Consider the following 13,156-nt stretch of genomic DNA (forward strand, 5'->3'; position numbering starts at 1 on the left):
AAAAGGGAATTAAGTTAATTTTTTTGTGTAAAGCATATTCATTAATTCCAGATTTGCAACGTACGCGGAAAAGTACAATTATATTTAGAAAGTACATTCTAAATATCACTGACTAAATTATAACGGGCGAACAGGTTTATACTTGAGAATCTTAAAAATAGAGTGCGATCAAAGGGAAGGTTTTCAGCCGTCTGCCATAAAATCAATATCCACCCCAGCCGTAACCCTCGGACGGCGCTTTGTTTATAGTCGCTTCCTCGATGACGCAGCTGCCGGCCAGGCTGAAGGGGGCGCACTCCGCCGCCCTTCGGCACGCGCTCGGTGTCCGCTTTCGCAAGTTCTTGTTCGTCTTCGATCTGCGCCAGGGGGCCATCCTCGTCGCCGTCCAAAACATAGTACGATTCTTTCGCACGCATTGCCTAGCGTTCTCACTACGACGGCACGATTTTGTTACATATTAAATCAAACGGTAGAGCGCAATAATAATCTTACTTTTCAAAAGTCAAACATTCGCGGCAAAAGCAATAAAAACGTGCCGTCGCCGCTTCAGTGTGAACGATCGGTTACATTGGCGTAACGCTACCTACCGTTGCAGGCAGTGTCGGGATGCACCCTCGTGATGCTTCTGGTTGGCATAGCCCACGCGCTCGAGACCTTGAACGTGCTCAACGCTGACATGGAAGACAACGCCGAGCGCGAGGGGGCGTTGCTCGTCACCGACGACGACCTGAGCTTGCTGCGCGACGGTCCGGCACAGGTCACCAACAACCAGAAGAAGTTTCGCGTCGCCTATCACCTAGCCATAAGTAGGTTCCACTTACATTGTTATTGATAACTGATTGTTTCAACTGATGCTTTTTAAAATAACATCCACTCGTACATAAACATTCGCGTTTTCAGCGGTCAGATCAGAAACCCTAGTTTATTAGTAAATATTGGAAATTTTGCACTGCGAAAATCCCAATGGAAAATTTTTTTCAACATACCAAAATTTTGATTTTAGTTTTTCTACTTCTAGGTAAAAGCAAATAATAAAAAACGTATTTATAATATTAATTATTTTTTGCGCAAATAGCAGTTTATTGGTAACATTTATAATTACTCTATTTTATAAATTATTTTTAATATAATTAAGATGTATCTCTGAGTTAATACGTATAGTGGGCTTTGTGTTTATACAAAGAATTCACATTCCCCCAATTCTAGTAGAATATGCGCTCGAGTAACTCAAATTAAGAAAAGCGAGTATTTGATTATTTTATATTCAAATATTCATCTAAGGCTATCGTTCTCAACATTTTTATCACATCCTCTCTTTCGCAGTGATGGTCTTCTTCTTGTACAGCAGCCTTGTAGGCGCCGCCGTCTACCTGGTCTTCTGTGTCGGCCTCTTTTACGGCGCCGCCAAGCGGAAGAAGGAGTATGTGCTGCCATGGATCGTGTACGCGTCCTTCTCGCTGCTCCTGTTGATCGGGGCGCTGGTCGTCGGCGACAAGAGCGACACGGTCGTCAGAATCTGCGGTGGCCGCTCGCTATACAGTGTGTGCTAAATCTACACGTGTCTCTCAAACGTCGTCTGATCGCATCGTTCGTTTCAGGATTTTCGGGCGCGCTGCTAGTTGCGTGCCATGTCTACTGCGTCGTCGCCGTCGCCAGTTTCGCGTGCGAGCTCAGGGTGGCCGACGCCGAGAAGAAGCCCGTCCCGCCTCCGCCCCTGAGTGACGAACGAGCGCTTATCGTCGAAGACGGCGTCAAGACTTCTCGCGCTGAGGCGGAACGTGTCTAAACGACAAAGGCTAGCCATCGACTTAGGGTTACGTGACTGTACATACGGGACGAATAAAAGCGTCGGAGAGAAAGAATGGCATTTTCATTTTTCATTGCGTATATTTGTATACATATAATTAAAAAGCGCGGTCGTTCGCCGCATTCTCGCCGTACAAAAATATGGTCTTCATCGTCGGTCGTCGGTCATCTCGAGGAACTGATCGCACACGTCCCTCCAACTGTCGCCCTTGCTGTTGAAAGCGTACTTGTAGTAGGAGCCGTCGGCGCACACCACTGAAACGATTGGAAGTGAACATTAAAAAGTCGCAGTGCAAAACTGATGGAAACGGACGCCACTCACCCACTATGGAAGAGTCGTCAGCTCCGAAGGCGCATATGCACGGCGGGCCGTTGGGCACGGTGAACTTGCAGAAGCTCCAGTAGCTGGCCAGGTACTTCTGCAGGAAGGAGGCGTTGGCCAGGGAGGACTGTTTGTTCAGCTTGGGGTCCTCGAGACTGAACACGTGCACCGTGCCATGGTCGGAGGCGACGCATAGGCTCGTGCCTAGGTGGTTGAAGTTGATGCAATATATGGTGGCCTAGTAATCATATGAATCACTATTAAAAATTAAAATAAAAGTAATCGTAATAATAAAATAAATTATATAAATATTAATTTCAACCCTTTAGTTGCCGAAATGAGAAAAATCGGCTTTTGCCACCATATTTGCAAATAACATTTTATCCAAATATACATTTGTTTTATGTAGTACAAAGATAATTAGATAGTAGTCACAAAAGGCTCGGCAACCAACGAGTTAAGATACACAGGATGAATCAATTCGAGTTTCTTATGTTGGGAGCACAATAAATCAGACAGCTGTCAATAATCACGCATATTTGAAGTGTCAAATGTTAGTTTGCAGTAACACATTTACGAAATAGATCGCTTAACCACCGCCGTTAAAATTGTTTAAGTTATGTACGAAATTTACAGGAAGATTATGGTAAATTTCATAGTCTTACTAAGCTAACAATTTGCAACGTAGTGAAACATTTGAAGAGACTGGAAGTGTCGGAGATAAGGTAAGGTCTGTGCATGGTCATGGCGCCCGTTCAGCCGAGGATATTGCTGCTGTGAGTGAAAGTATGGCTGATGACCGGGAATTATATTTATTATAATTTATAACCGATTGATGTCATTGCAGCTGTGCTTTTTTAATGATAGTGCATATTTTTTATAAATAAAAATTCGGGTGCCGCTGCTGGGGCTTGAACCCGCAACCTCAGAGTTACTAGTCTGAGACGTTACGAACTATGCTATTCCATCTTTGTGACTTCCTTTGGCGTATTTTGCATCTGGAGTTGCACCTACACCAGTATAAAATTCAGGTAACACAATAACTGAAGCTAAGAGACCACGGACAGCGAAGTATTTACGCAGATTGGGTGCTAGAATAGCAAAAAGTTGATGGTGATTTTTCAAAGAAAATCTTCTTCTATGATGGGGCACATTTCATATTAATAAGCAAAATTGTCACATATGGGGCGAGGAAGATCCTCTTGTAATTCACGAGACCATTACATGCCTAAAAAGTGATTGCTTGGTGCACATTGTGGGATCGTAACAGCGTTATAGGAGTGTGATTACCGATTATTTTTAGCACGAAATCGAAGATATTGATGTGGAAGACATGCGGTTTAAATTTGTCACACATCGGATGCAACTTCCCAAGTCGCATTATTTCACGTTTTAGTGATGGCAACTGGCCGCCAAGATCATATGATTTAGCGTTGTTAGATTTTTTTATGGGGTTACGCTAGATTCTTGTCTACACTAGCAAACCTGAAATGTTGGAGCAACTAAAAACTAACATCTGCCAAATTATAGTCGAAATACAGCAAGAGTTTGTTATTATTAGTCTTGATAATGCGCATTATCAATTTAGTTAGAAAGAGAGACTTCACCTGATGGGAACCTCTACGCAGCTCGGCCACCTTGTCCCCGGTTGCCGTGTCGAATACCCGGATGAGCGTGCCCTTTTCGGAAGCGGTGGCAAGCCTCGTTCCGAGCACGCTGAGCGCCATGCAACTTAGCGGCGCCTCGTGCGCCGCAACGTCTACGCCCTCGCGCTCGGCGTCCGCCAGATCGACGATCTGAACGCGTCCAGCCCTGCGCCCCGGGAAGGCTAGCACGGAGTTGCCGCTGTTGGGGCACAGCACGCACAGCCCCCGAGGGTTGGGGCTGGTCTCGAACACGCGCAGTTGCTGCGGCGCCACGGTGAACGTGTACACTTTGACGACGCCCTCTGCGGTAGACGAGAGACGTAATTAGCGCGCAAATGTGGGGGAAATAGAACGCGATCGCTCACCTAGCACCACCACTATCTTATCTCGGCGCAGCTTGACCGCCTTGACGGGGGCGGCGAACTCCAGCGAAATTGCCGGCGCCTTCTTGAGGTCGTCCCAGATCATGACGTGATCGGGCGGGCAAGCGGGGCGCGCGCCACCTCCCACCAGCGCCATATAGTTGCAGCGGAACAGCATCTCCACGTAGGCGAGGCCGCCGTCGGCGAAGCGCTGCCGCTCCTTCAGCTTGAGCGGGTCGCAATTGAAGACGCGAAAGCCGTCCTCGGTGGCGCAGGCGAAGCATCCTAGAGCGAGAGAGCGAGGCGTTAAGGAGAGACGGAGAAGAAGGGCAATTCGACGCGCTCACCCTGGTCCTGGTTGAAGCCCGCGTATAGCAGGCCGTTGCCGAAGGGCGAAGAGGGGCTGAGGAACATCGCAGCGGGGCACCATCGGCCCCGCTGCCCAGCTTTCTGCGTGCGACCGATCGGACGCGCAAAAGTCGAACTGTCGTCGGGCGATGGCCGGGCGAACTGCGCTTTGGGCCAAATCGCCACTGACAGCTGTCATCCATGAACGTGTCGGCGGCGCGCGCCTCTTTGAGGCTATCGCCGTTATCGTTATCGTTACCGTGCAGATGCAAAGGCTCCAGCTCGGACAATTGGATCAAACGACAGATAAATGACCCTTACGTCGATAAAGCCAAACAGCACAACTACAGGTCTCTCGATCAGCTGATTTCAAATTATCATCTTTTTCGACTCTTTGGTCGAAATAAAATCCTTAAAAGGGATGTATGAGTAATTCGTCTTTTTAGTATCGTTTCTATTTTTTCGGAAATCAAGATATTATTATCAGAAGATTCAACTATTTTCAACCATGTTAGTGCCATTTTGATGTTACGATTTTGGCCTGAATAAGCATTGGTGTAACCTATTAGATGTTTTTGGGTAGTCACAATGCTTTAAATACGTGAGGCGACTTCTTGTGAACCTCTTGAAGCTAGTCTCATCCCATACATATTTCGCTTGGAAGCGCTTTTTCTAAATCAAATGAAAATTCAAAATATTCTTCAGGATTTTCTTTTGCTTTTTGCTGATCATCTGTTAGACATTTCCTTGCTTGTTTGGCGTTTTTAAATGTAAATCATGTATTCGTGTAAGATCATTTTTTTTCATTGCTGGATGCATCAATTTTTAATTTCAGTAAATCAAATTTTGGCATGTATCTTTACGAGGAGAATGAAAGCCCAAGTTGAACTCAATATTAAATACTTTTCTGTAAATACATCCATTAACGTACGATTCATTATTTTCCCTATATTTTTTTAATATCTAAATCAGAGTAAATATTTTCGATCTGGTATAGTGACTTTCATTTGCTGGGAAACTTAAAATGTATTCTTTTATAAGAGTAATTTTATCCTCACCGGTTTTCCGAGATGATCCGGCCATCTATTCTACCTGTGTCGGTATTCAGAGCCCGAGATAACCGTACAACGATACAAGCACTGCGTCACGGAAGCTGGCATGCGGCAATCTGACTTAGTCCACTATCAAAATAGACAGCGGAATACCGTTGAACGTTGTAACAATACACTGCATATAACGCTTCAAATTTTTCACAATCTTATATTTGCATCATATTATATTAATTTAAAATAGTGTAACACGAAATAATTAATAAACTCATATTTTTCGATTTCTTGACTTGGACCACTTTCATAATTATGGGCTCATATATCATATCAATTTAATAATGACTTGTAATTAAATGGTCAGAATTTAAATCAAATTTTGGTCAGAATAAAAATCAATTTTCGGTCAGAATTTTATTAGCAAAATGGTCAGAATAAAAATAATAAACGGTCAGAATAAAAATAACACATGGTCATAATAAAGTAACTTGCTGCCATAGTCACTTATTTTACGTAGGAAACTTGAAGTTAACCTATTTTATTATCTCATTCCAATTGTGGTACTCACATATGCGTCTTCGCTTTTTGAACAGTTAGTCATAGATTGGATGATGCTGGACAATTACAAGATATACCGAAATGAGAACAAATCAATACAATATCATTAAAAAAAATGTTAGGTTGTTTGGTTCTACAGTGAAAGTCGGCGCGAGCGGTAAGTGCGAACTTTTCCTATATAAATTTGTAATTATTAATAAATAAAAACCATGTTATAAAATGAATTTTGTTTTATTTTAGAATGTTACTTTGATTATCATTCACCGTAGTGGTGGTCTTAGCGAAGGTCTAATAGTCAGTGTTGACAAGAGCTGTTGATTCAGCATTGGGGCATCAGAACTGTCAAGATGTAAACGACAGACGCCGTCGAACAGTTGTACCAATCTTAAATGATAACACTATTGCCAACTGAAAATATCGAATCTGACCATGTGTCAACATAAATCTTACCATTTAATATTAATTCTGACCAATTAATATAAATTATGACAATCCAACATTTATTCTGACCATTTAATATAGATTCTGACCCATGCAATATAAATTCTGACCAAAACCATGTTAAAATTCTGACTCGAAAAATATGAGCTTTTAATAATAAATATTTTAAGTGTATTTATTATATTTTTCTAAATGTATACATATTCAATTTATAATTTTTACATTAATAAATAATAATAAAAAAAATTATGTCTAATTATTACTATTCATATTTATGATTTTTATAAGAAGACAATGAGCATGTACTAATAAAATATTATTTCCTTGCAGATGTCGCAGCGCATTCAAACTCATCGAGATAAACGAAAAGGCAAATTTCCTTCACCCAGGCAAGGTGGTGGTGGACATCGGTGCCGCTCCAGGTTCTTGGACACAAGTCGCAGTTCATAAAGTCAACGCAAACGGTCAAGAACCTAACAAACCTCGCGGCGCCGTCTTCTCGCTGGACTTGAGGTTTCTCTACCCGATAGAGGGAGCGACGATACTGAGCAACTGCGACTTTCAGGTGGAGGAATCGCGAAACAAATTAAAGGCGGCGATGAACGAAACCAAAGCGGACGCCGTCATCTCAGACATGGCGCCCAACTCGAGCGGCGTCAAGTCAATGGACCACGAGAACATAATTAGCATGTGTTACGAGGTGTTTAGGTTTGCCTCGCAAGTGTCGCAAAAGAACGCTTGTCTACTAGTCAAGGTGTGGAGCGGAGCCGAAGTGTCCGTCCTCGAACTCGACTTGAGCAGATTCTACAAGTCGGTGAAGATCGTCAAGCCGCCGTCGAGTCGCTCCGACTCGGCCGAGCTGTTTTTATTCGCTAAGGGATTCAAAGGACTGGCGTAGTGATCGTATTATAGTGAAACGCTAGAAATAAAACCGGTTTTACATCATTTATTTAATCGTTTTTCTAATACAATTCTTGTGCAGTATACTTAATGTATGTTCGTATCGAATAAAGTAAAAACAACGCAAGGACAAGGATAAAGTTATGCAAACAGCGGTGGCGAGCGTGTCAAAAATTAAAGTATTGTTTACGTCGTTATCGTGTTTAGTATTTTTGACCGCGTCGCTGACCCGCATTCGTTTTTTTACGCATGTCGTTATCTCTTTAAAAAAAATAGCGCGAATTAGAACGCGTTGAATAAATTTTAAAAAATCTCACTCGTGTACGGTTTTAAAAACAAAATATACGCTTTGGTGGACGTCGACGGCGAAAGAGGAATATCGTCGAGGAATGCTTTCATAGGGGGAAACTGGCGATCGGAGAACTAGCCGAGCACGTGCACGTCTAGACATTCCCCGCCCTCTAATTCCAAACTGGTCGGAGTGGCCTCGGCGTCGATCGGGTCTCCGTCGAAAAAGAACTTGAGTCTGTTCAACGGTACCTCGAGTTCCTCGGAAAACTTAACCATAGCGATTGACATTTTCTGAAACACAGATACAAAACGTAAAAAGCTATTCGATTATTGTTATTTGAATTAATGCAATCACCTGATTCTTTCCGATTAAGACTTCAAACGGATTTTTCATTTCTTTCGATCTCATCTTGATGGTCAACTTTTTGCTCATCGCCGACGCCAAAGCGTCCGATTGCTGGCTGTCATACTTTTTAGCGGACTGTTCCGCTATATGAGTTACACTGTGAGGCACGACACCTCCCTCTGTCGAAAGACAAGATTATTCAGATAGGAATAGCCAAACGGAATCGAAAAACAGTAGCGGTCTCTCACCGATAAAGTGCGAAACGTTATACTCGATGAACGCCGGAGTGTCCACGGGTCGCAGTACTCTGTCTCCCAGGGTCAGCAGTAAATTCTCCACGGGCACCCCTTCCAGCTCGGCAAAAAAATCAAATATCGACGATATCTTTTGGTACTGAAACATATTTAAGATAAGGCATTTAACGACGCACATTATTGTCACAACCGTGACTAATTCTAAATCTTTTAACGAGCGGAAAAGTTTGAGATAAGAAAATACCTTCCGTATGTTAAACTTATGAAATTCTTTACTCCTCCAGTGGACTTTTATGGAATACTCTTCGTTCTCGCTCTCGTTGAGAGAGTTATCGATACCGCTGCTGTCCAGATCGACGAGGTTGTCTATTTCCTGTCGACGTCAAAAAGTGAGATTTGGGCGACAATCTCAAATAAGTCGAAAAGCTTACTTTGCTCAGGGTGGAAGACTTGCTGAAGAGCGGCTGGTTGGACTCTTCGCTGTCGGAACAACCTAGTAACGAGACGGGGTTAAACGGTGCACAGATTCGGAGGCGAGCAACGAAGAAGAAACTCACCTATGTTGATAGTAGGCAAACCGCAAGCGTTCTGGCTTCTGACCCTGGACCTCCTTCCGCGCGAAGTCTTACCTCTAGTCGGTTTTCCGCGCGGAGGACGCCCGCGAGCCGTCGAACCTCTGATTCTACCTACTGCTCCTCGCGTCACACCGGGAATCGTCGCCGGCGATTCCGCTCCGGCCGAGGCGTCGACGTCCAGCGTCGGCTGCGCATCGTGAGGCTGGCGAGCGAGACTCCTCGTAACGTGAACGCTGGCATCTGCGGTGTCAAAACGCCCGCATTTCGTTCTAAATTTATATCACCCTTCATTTCGACCGTTGCGAATACTCATACACGATAAATATTGCGAAGGTCTAAAGATTTATTATCTCTTAAAACTAAATATCGCCGTTATTACAACATGTATAAAATAGCCGACGCTAGTGAAACAGAAACGACTCTTTTCCTTATTACCCATTATATAAACAAAAAGTACAGTAAAACCTCAATATAACGGACAAAATGTAAAAATTGTTAAAAACATCCTGTTAATGCTACACATTTTTAAATTCGAATTACACCGCTTGTAAACAATTTTCTGACCATGATTATCACGTCATATCTCAAACTTCATACTTACATAAAAATTAAGTGTATTTTCGAAAAAATGTTTGTTTATTGATTTTAATTTGATAGAAAATTTTTCTGTGTTATAAAGGTGTATTATTATTGTTATCGTTTAAAATCACATAATATTTTCAATTTAATGGAAACTTCGCTAACATTGTATTTGTGACGTTTATTTTCTCACTAAAAAAACACATTCGGAAAACCTACTTTTATATAACAGACTTTCGGATGTAACGGACACCCCCTCACACGCATTAGTTCGTTATATCGAGGTTTTACTGTACTGTTAATATGCTGAGATTTGTCTTAAATATAAACTAATTTTCTGGATATTTTTATTTTATGTAAATATTATTAGAAATAAACGTTATTAATTAAAAATATAGTATTCTGAGTTTGTTACTATTTTTAACGCTGCGAATGATATTCGCAATCATTTCATAGTTATTTGTAATTTACATAAGTGAAAAATAAATTAGTTAAACTTATTTTTTATACATAGTGAGTGGTCGGCAACCTTACCTTAATACCATATCAAAATATTTTTGTGTGGATAAAACGATAATCGAAATAATTGTAAACAGCATAAACAATAATATTATTATAAGTTCTTGAATATCGATATGAATTTGACTTTGACTCTGAGATCACTTTTTTTTTAAATTCAAGGCCTATTATTTGAGTGTGTTTATTATGTACAAATATTTATAAAAACACTAATTACGCCCAGTAAAATATTTTCATTATAGTGGAAGCTGAAAATTTTTTTTTTCTTATTGAATCCGCTGTGGTCCAATTTATTTAATCACAAAAATTAAGCTTCTTCCCTATTATATTTTCGCTAGTAGAAATATATATCTGGTGAAAATGTATTTGGATTTCATTAGTGAAAATATAATTTCACTGAAAAGTAGATATTCTCCGTAACATTTATACATTGCGTGTGAATAAATAATGATAAGTACGTAAATGTTTATATGACTATGTATGGAAAGTTGAAATCATATACTTTTACTAGCGCCTGCCAGATAAATTATATTTTCACTGGTGAAAATATATTCTAAAATAATTTTACTGAAATGACATATAACATAAAACCCAACATTCACCAAGTTATAACTGAGATACTGCCCGAAATGTATTCATCAAAATTACATTGAAAGAATCGGCTGGTGCAAAAGGTACAGAGGCGGCCATTTAATTGATATTGTTTTTCATAATCGAGATCGAGATTTCACGATCGAGACCTCTTTTGATGACCGTTAGGGCTAGGACATCCGCACTTGCCGACTCGCCTATGGCTGTGGCCATCCGGCTCCTTAATACGCTGGCATTACATATTGACCTATTTAATGTCAGCTACGAGGAGCTGATCCGGTTTATTTCATTTAATTTTAATATTTTATAATTTTTTTGTTATGTTTAAGTATTTTTATATTTATGTATATATACTTTTTTTTTTTATGTTTTATAAATTTAAAATTTGTTTTCGACCATCGTGGCGCATTGGGGTAACCTGTTAGGCCACGATGGTCTTAATTTAATCTAAAATAAATAAAAATAAATAAATAATTAATGAAGTACATCAAATGTCTGGACATCTTTAAATTTTTAAAATTTAAAAAAAAGTTCAGAAATTGAAGTTGGACCACCTGTTATATGATATCCTTACGCATGAATAATGGATCGCAAAAATCTATTGAACAACTGAAGAACTACTCTTGATTAAAAATGAAACATTCAGCCTAATTAGTCCTTGTGACGTTATAGACCTACAATAGGGCACAAAATACTAAATTTATGACAATTGATTCGTCAATATCAACTTCACGATTCTAAATTGAATGCTCTCAAAATATATTGTCTAAATATTGAGTTGAATTAAAAACAGTATTTGATTTATTTAAAGAAAATATGTAAGTAAATATAAAAACAAAACTTTATCGATTGAGAATCGTCACTCAATAATTATATTTGAATAAAAAAACGTACTTGAAAAATTTGCTCAAAATGTATGCTTTTAAAAAAAATAAATACCGTTTTTATTGAAAAACAATGCAATGTTTTTTTTTCTGTTACAAACTAAAGATAGGCTGTATGTTAGTTTTACATTAAACTTGACTTATCTTTTATTTTTTTAAGTAAATAAATATGAAAAATGTAATCTTTTTTTTATTGTTGTAACAATTAAAGATGCTAAAATATATATTGTTGTTAGTCATTATGTAAAATAAATCGCTCTTGACGTCATGATGACCGAAAAAGTAAATTAATATGTGAACTTGTTACCCCGTTAGTATGACAATGGCATGAAACAGTTTTTAATCGAATATAATTATAATAATTTATAGGAAGAAACAATGAATATGTAAAAAGAATAATTTTTAAAAACGCAGTAACATCCAAAGGGGTAATGTTACTTACTTACTAAACTAGAGATAAATCTTTTAAAAATAAATGTCAATGTGCAATAGTTAAAATTAAATAATATAAATAAATCACATAAATATCGCAATTATCAATTATATAAATCTGTTTTCAGAAACAGATATACAATTTTCTACGCACTCCTTTTTTATATAGTTCTTTTGGATAATCATGACTGACAATGAACTGAAAATAACAAGTAATACATTTATCAATTTATTTATCCCTCGTAAAAAAAATTTATCAGGCATACAGAAGCGATCGATAAAAGACGATGTTGTTTTAGATTTATTGTATTTTCAAAAATAGTTTAATAGTTGCAATAAAAATGGTATATCATGCAAGGGAGCGGTACTTTTATTATTTTTTTCAATAAAATAATTAAAATAATAATAATAATAGCAATACCGGTATTATTGCAGTCCCTAGGTGCTCATATTCATCGTCTAGGAAAAACGTCACCAGGCAATTGCGCGAAATCTGGAGAGTAAAATCAGGTGTACTTTATATTCTGCAATGGAAGGTACATAAAACTGTCCTGGAATATTTCCACACATTTAAATTGATGAGATTAATTAAAATAATGTTGAGCTGGCCCTGGAATACTTATTCATGCACCTTGTCTTTGAAAATAGTTGGTAATGTTGTTTCAATTCAATCAATTTTATCAGTGAAGATAAAAGAGAAAAATAATTAGAATATATTTGAACAAGCATATAAAAACATAAAAATATTTATTTTAAGTATTTTTCACCACATGATGTTTTATAGTATTATTATTATCACAGTTTAAGTTTTTATTTGTAATACTTTCAGAAATGTAAAATTCCAAAAGTTAAATAGAGGGTTGCCGACCACTGTATCAAAAACACTATTCTGTTAGTACCGTTCGGAATTAAAAAGATTAGCCTAATGCCGCATCGAGCCTGAACGAGCCTGAACGAACCCGAGGTGGCGGAGGTGTCCAAGTCGAGAGCGCGGTCGGTGTTCCTCGTGGACTTCTTGTGCTTCCGCTTGACCTTGGTCGACCTGCCGGGAGACTCGTCGGAGTCGTCGGACGTGACGTTCGGGTCGCTCGTGTACTCGTCGGGTTTCCAGCCGCTCTTCAGGTCTGCGGAGGGAACGGAGTGAGAAGTGAGGAGACAGAGACGGCGGCGGACCACGCACCCTTCAGCAGCCCCGCCGCGTCGCCGTAGCAGTCGTCCTCCGACGACGAGGACATGGCCGCGACTCGCTGACAGCG

At 39.7% G+C, this 13,156-nt stretch overlaps 4 protein-coding genes across 4 annotated transcripts; 2 read left to right on the forward strand and 2 right to left on the reverse strand.

The window, feature by feature from the left end:
• Positions 1-80: 80 nt before the first annotated feature.
• On the forward strand, positions 81-1,859 carry Fie (Fire exit). The gene is made up of 4 exons (XM_088202231.1): positions 81-395; positions 596-806; positions 1,324-1,539; positions 1,599-1,859. Exons 1-4 carry the CDS (start codon positions 261-263, stop codon positions 1,784-1,786), a joined length of 750 nt encoding a protein of 249 aa, XP_088058357.1. The 5' UTR covers positions 81-260; the 3' UTR covers positions 1,787-1,859.
• A 14-nt stretch (positions 1,860-1,873) lies between these two features.
• Positions 1,874-4,648, reverse strand: LOC148226931 (WD repeat domain phosphoinositide-interacting protein 3). The gene is made up of 5 exons (XM_088202208.1): positions 4,484-4,648; positions 4,140-4,421; positions 3,736-4,076; positions 2,129-2,366; positions 1,874-2,061 (listed from the first exon to the last, which is right to left on the reverse strand). The coding sequence occupies exons 1-5, from the start codon at positions 4,548-4,550 to the stop codon at positions 1,955-1,957; spliced, it is 1,035 nt and encodes a 344-aa protein (XP_088058334.1). The 5' UTR covers positions 4,551-4,648; the 3' UTR covers positions 1,874-1,954.
• Positions 4,649-4,668: 20 nt separating this feature from the next.
• On the forward strand, positions 4,669-7,478 carry Mrm2 (Mitochondrial rRNA methyltransferase 2). Its single transcript, XM_088202232.1, has 2 exons — positions 4,669-4,834; positions 6,860-7,478. The coding sequence occupies exons 1-2, from the start codon at positions 4,686-4,688 to the stop codon at positions 7,425-7,427; spliced, it is 717 nt and encodes a 238-aa protein (XP_088058358.1). The 5' UTR covers positions 4,669-4,685; the 3' UTR covers positions 7,428-7,478.
• On the reverse strand, positions 7,456-13,146 carry Rad60 (DNA repair protein Rad60). Its single transcript, XM_088202204.1, has 8 exons — positions 13,081-13,146; positions 12,860-13,024; positions 8,878-9,135; positions 8,752-8,813; positions 8,565-8,693; positions 8,315-8,459; positions 8,076-8,245; positions 7,456-8,011 (listed from the first exon to the last, which is right to left on the reverse strand). The coding sequence occupies exons 1-8, from the start codon at positions 13,133-13,135 to the stop codon at positions 7,853-7,855; spliced, it is 1,143 nt and encodes a 380-aa protein (XP_088058330.1). The 5' UTR covers positions 13,136-13,146; the 3' UTR covers positions 7,456-7,852.
• Positions 13,147-13,156: the final 10 nt, after the last annotated feature.

Source organism: Plectrocnemia conspersa, unplaced genomic scaffold (genome assembly GCF_051122295.1).
Source record: "Plectrocnemia conspersa isolate PC_06_02 unplaced genomic scaffold, ASM5112229v1 ptg000013l, whole genome shotgun sequence".
NCBI classification, from domain to species: domain Eukaryota; kingdom Metazoa; phylum Arthropoda; class Insecta; order Trichoptera; family Polycentropodidae; genus Plectrocnemia; species Plectrocnemia conspersa.